The sequence below is a fragment of the Microtus ochrogaster genome (genome assembly GCF_000317375.1).
Source record: "Microtus ochrogaster isolate Prairie Vole_2 chromosome 14 unlocalized genomic scaffold, MicOch1.0 chr14_random_1, whole genome shotgun sequence".
Classification (NCBI taxonomy): Eukaryota; Metazoa; Chordata; class Mammalia; order Rodentia; family Cricetidae; genus Microtus; species Microtus ochrogaster.
Genome location: NW_004949096.1, coordinates 19,094,500 through 19,099,972, shown reverse-complemented (window position 1 = coordinate 19,099,972; position 5,473 = coordinate 19,094,500). Strand labels below are relative to the sequence as shown.

The 5,473-nt window shown below is 43.0% G+C and overlaps 1 protein-coding gene across 1 annotated transcript in view; it reads right to left on the bottom strand.

Moving 5' to 3' along the window:
• Atg13 (autophagy related 13) overlaps positions 1-5,473 on the bottom strand; it is a 27,476-nt gene that overhangs the window by 10,359 nt on the left and 11,644 nt on the right. The window contains exons 3-5 of the mRNA XM_026787851.1: positions 4,233-4,279; positions 3,171-3,311; positions 761-880 (exon numbers count right to left, since the gene is read on the bottom strand). Of these exons, the coding sequence (XP_026643652.1) occupies positions 761-880; positions 3,171-3,311; positions 4,233-4,279 (308 nt within the window). The remainder of the gene's footprint in view (positions 1-760; positions 881-3,170; positions 3,312-4,232; positions 4,280-5,473) is intronic.

Below are 5,473 nucleotides of genomic sequence, written 5' to 3'. Positions count from 1 at the left end.
CCACAGAGAAACCCTGTCTCGAAAAACAATAACAAAAAAAAAAAACAACAAAAAAACAAAAAAAAAACCAAACTGAAAGAAATGTCCAGCAGGGGCTGGAGAGATGGCTCAGTGGTTAAGAGCATTGCCTGCTCTTCCAAAGGTCCTGAGTTCAATACCCAGCAACCACATGGTGGCTCACAACCATCTGGTGCCCTCTTCTGGCCTGCAGACATACACACAGACAGAATATTGTATGCATAATAAATAAATATAAAAAAAAAAGAAATGTCCAGCAGTGGTGGCATATCCCTTTAATCCCTGCACTCAGGGAGGCAGAGGCAGGTGACTATCTCTGAATTAGAGGCCAGCCTGGTCTACAGAGTGAGTTCTAGGACAGCCAGAGCTGTTACACGGAAAAACCCTGTCTGAGAAAAAAGAAAAACAAGCAAGCAAACAAAACAAACCAAAACAAAATAAGAAAACTAAAACCAACCAATCAACCAAACAACAAACAAACAAACAAAAAACAGAAACCCAAAACAGAAACCACAATAAAAAGGTCTGGGTATGGAGCTCAATGCTTAATTGACATGCAAGAGGGGAAGGGTAAGAGAAAGACAGGAGAGGGAGGAACCCCAAACAATGAGTTCCTGCAGGAATTTCTGAAATATTATTGTCGGCCCTCGTAGCTACTTGGACAACTGGCCTGGCTCCTTACCTGTTCCTTACTGTATTATATATTCTGAAACTATGGTGTGTATGATACAAGGTTTGTCACATATCCAAGTAGCAGCTGGGCTCATCTTTGAAATTAGCTCTTAACACTACAAATGTTTCTGGCCTGAATACATACATACCTTCTCCTAAACCATTCAGTTGAACTTCCCCAAAATAAATCCTGTAGGGAAGAAAGAAAGAAATGACATTGTGGCGCACGCCTTTAATCCCAGCACTCGGGAGGCAGAGGCAGGTGGATCTCAGTGAGTTCGAGGCCAGCCTGGTCTACAAGAGCTAGTTCCAGGACAGGAACCAAAAGCTACGGAGAAACCCTGTCTCGAAAATAAAAAAAACAAAAAACAAAAAACAAAAAACAAACAAACAAGAAACAGCCTAAACTTGCCCTGCTTCCCGTATCGGCATGGGCACCTTACTTCGGCTCCAGGAATGATGAGGAAGACGGCCTGAAATGGCAGAAATCACAGGGCCTCCATACACACCCATGCTTCTGTACCAAGTCCTTTACCTGATGAGCCACCTCATCTGCTCTTAACTTGTTTCTTATAAAGTTTTTGGCCACAGCAACAAGAAAAGTAACAGACAAAGTAAGAAATAAGTGAAGAATAGAAAAAATCTATAATAGCCATTAAGAGTCTAGTACTTTTCAAGAAACACTGAACTTGGCATCTGAGGAAAAGGACATAGGTTGTTAGGATATTATCAAGAGAGTTAAGAATGACTTCATAAATATTCTCAGAATAGGATTGTTTCAGTATACCTGGCAAGTCTTCCTTTGGTTCCTTCATATTAATATACTAATTCTACAAGTCAGCTCTACATTGACAAAGGCTAAACCGCCGGAGAGGTGGTGACATAGGTGGGCAGTGCCCTTTAATCCCAGCACTCGGGAGGCAGAGGCAGGTAGATTTCTGGGAGTCTGAGGCAAGTTTGGTCTACAGAGAAGAGTTCCAGGACAGCCAGGGCTGTTGCAAATAGAAACCCTGTCTTGAAAAACCAAAACCACCCCCTCCAAAGAAAGACTAAAGCAAGAGCTCCTGTCTAACACAGTCTTGGAGGACTGGGGAGGCCTAGCTTCTGCCTTGTTCTCATACTTTATTCTCCCAGACTCCTCCATGCAAGGTCATTTGGCAAAGTAAAATGAGGAGTGCTCTGCCCCCACCCTGCCCATCGCTGCCTGGCCAGCTACCGTCCATGCCATGTGCACGCAGTTGTCATTCGCTTGCATTTCTACTTGCTAGGGCTGTGTTTGCCTCAATGCAGTTCATGGTCACCTCTTCCAAGAGGCCCACCCTACTCCTTATTCCAAGAAAAAGCTTTTCTTTTCTGTGTTCTCCTAAGGAGCCTTCTGACTGGTTTAATAAAGAGCTGAATGGCCACTCTCTAGGCAGGAAGAGGTTAGATGGGACTTCCGGGACAAAGTGTGTAGTGATGAGGAGAGCAGGCCTGCTTTTCATCCTGCCCGGCTCCCGCATGGCTAGCTTTACACCTGAAATAACAACACACAAATTGTATTCATTTAAACACTGCCTGGCCCATTAGCTATAGCCTCTTATTGGCTAATTCTCTCATCTTGCTTAACCCATTTCTAATAATCTGTGTAGCACCATGAGGTGGTGGCTTACCAGCAAAGATTCTAGCCTACGTCCATCTCAGATCAGAGAAGCATGGCAGCATGGCGTCTGACTGACTCTGCTTTCTTTCTCCCAGCATTCTGTTCTGTCTTTCCCACCTACCTATGTTCTGACCTATCAGGCCAAGCAGTTTTCTTTATTAATTAACCAATGAAACAACAGATAGATAGAAGACCCTCCTCCATCAAAAGTGGACTCTGGGAAGAAGAAAGGTGGAGTCTCCAGTGGAAACAGAGGGAACAAACATTCAGGAGAGGTAAAAGCCATGAGTCACATGGCAACATGCAGATGAATAGAACTGGACTAATTTAAGTTATAGTAACTAGCGGGACAAACCTAAGCTATCAGTTGAGCTTTCATAATTCATAATTTCACAAATCTCCGTGTTGTTTTTTTTTGAGCTGGCAGCCCAAAGAAAAATCCATTTACACCCACCTCCTCCTTCCCTTGGCCTACAAGGCGGCTGCTGTGCCCACCTGGCATTCACTTCTGGTTCTCAATGTTTTCATGACAAGGATTTTAACCACTAAGTCATCTTCCCAGGCCCAAGGCTTGTTTGTAAAATTCTTAAACTCCCTTTCTGGATTTGAAATGTGTATCTGCAGGACCTCAACAGGAGCCATAACTGCATAGAGACAAAAGGACAGTGGGTCTGGTAACTCTGAAAAGCTGGGGTTCATGTGGAAAGTTGCAAAACTATAGAAATAATACTGGAACCAACTGTCTGTATAAAAACACAATCCTAAAACATGTAAATGCCAGACAGACTATGTACACTGCAGGGAAGCTGGTGAGTAAATCAAGATCCTTGTTATTTACCTGTACAATATTACATATTCATGCCCTTGTTTTCTCGAGAGTCTGTAGGCTGGTGTCACCCTTGTTATAGCAAGAAGAGACTTCAGCAGCAGTGACAGTCTGTTGTATACAGTATAGGAAACTTTGATTTCTTTGTCACACCTGAGGAACAAAAAGACACTGCCAGTCTATGGTATGGAATGCTGTGACTATGTACTAAAGAGGCACTGAAGAATCTAGCACTGTGAAGTGGTAGACTGTACCTTTTAATCCCAATACCTGGGAGGCAGAGGCAGGCAGAGTTTGAGGCCAGAGCTCTACAGAGCAAGTTCTAGGACATCTAGGAATACACAGAAAAAGCCTGTATCTTGAAAAACCATTTTAAATAAATAAATAAATAGTGCCACCAATATACTGCTGAAGCCAGAGTATGCTTCTTTTGGCATTAGACACAGGTAAGTAGAAGAGCCCACTATGTTTTTATCTACACACTTAAAAACAACCTAACAATATTGCAAATTATACTCAGCCTGCTGCTTATTTTCAAGGTTCGTCTTAGGAGCAATTTAATTCTATATAGAACATCTGAGGGGAAAAAAAAAGAAAACTGAAGAAAAAAAAATCTATTTGTGACAAAAAGTTTGGATAGTCTGTCAACTGCTTTCTACTTAAGGAAAAGCAAAGTCAAGCTTCAGGCAGGTTGTGAGACAGAACCAGGGGAAGGAGGTGGCATTCCATCCCATCAGTGTGGAGAAAGAGCAGTGCAGGAGATCTCACTGGAGAGCTGCCCCACCAATACCATGGGGAAGGAGATCACAGGGGACTTAGAGAACAAGCTGTACTGGGAAAGCAAATCCTTTGCAGCCTTGCTGCTGTTCCTTTCCCATTGTGACGAATGCTCTGGAACCTTGCTCCCTTTGAAGGTCACCTCTGTGCCTAGGCTGGAAGCTAAGCATGAAGCAAGTCACAGCAAAGCCTGCTGACTCTGCTGACCAGAGGAATGCCAACAGCGAAGTCTGCTTTCATTTGCGGTCACTACCTACCCCAGTGCCACACCACGGAGTCCAACACAGCGACACTTACTTTTCATTCATTTCAAGACACCAAATTTCCAACTCCATGGAGTCTCCCTACAGATGGGACAGGAGAAATATATTCCAATTATTAAAAATTACCTGAATTGTCACCATACAATCACAAGAAATACTGGAGACCACAAATGAAACAGAAGAAACAACAGCTTTTCTAAAGAGTTGGATCATGCTATGTGTGCTGCTTTTATCTTCTTTTTTAATAAACACACCAAGGAATGTTCCTTCTAGCTAAAAATTACAGAGAGGGGGAAAAGACAAATGGGGAAAAATTGAGAGAGATTTATTTTTATTTTCTTTTGCAGTGCTGGGGATCAACTCCAGGCTCCATGGTCACCAGAAATCTACTCAGCTACACTAGCAGAATCTCCACACTCTGGTCTACTGTTCATGGTTACGTTGTAGACAACCACTGTATCTATCCAGGTCTCAAATCTTTTAACATATTCCTAATTTTTTAGCACTACAAGAAAACCCTTTTTCCTTTAGTTGTAGGTGGCATAGCACACAGATGGAGGTCAGGGTACAACACTCTGATGTTTGGTCTCTTCTACCATACAGGATTCTCATCAGACTTGGTGACAAACACTTCACCTGCTGAGCAATCATACCAACCCTAGGCTTTGCTTTTTGAGACAGTCTCATGCTCTACATACATTCAAACTGCAACAAGGGAGTCTCATTATACAAGATAAACTGGCCAAAGGCCTCCCAATCCTCCTGCCTTAATTCTGGAGGGCTGGTACTGGGGAACCGTACCGCCATACCTGACAAGAATACGTATTTAGAACTTTTCAGGGCTTCGTGCACTTGCTAGGCTGTGCTACCTACAGTCTGCATCCCCAGCCCTAAACCTTCTGATAATATTTTCCAACTGCCCTTGGAAAGATGGACATTCTTTAAGTGACAGAAGAGCCTTTCTACAGGTGCTATTTTTAAGTAAAATCACCAGTTTAGGAAAGGTTATTATTACCTTAATTTAAAAATCTTTTAATCGATAACATTAGCCAAACTGTCCCTCTGTACATTATTCTGAACAAGTAGGCAGGGAAAGATTAAATGTGTCATATGAACATGGGCAACACCTGGGTTTAACTCGCAGCATAGCAAAAAATATAAATAAAAATCCCCAATTCTAGCCGGGCGGTGGTGGCGCACGCCTTTAATCCCAGCACTCGGGAGGCAGAGGCAGGTGGATCTCTGTGAGTTCGAGACCAGCCTGGTCTATAGAGC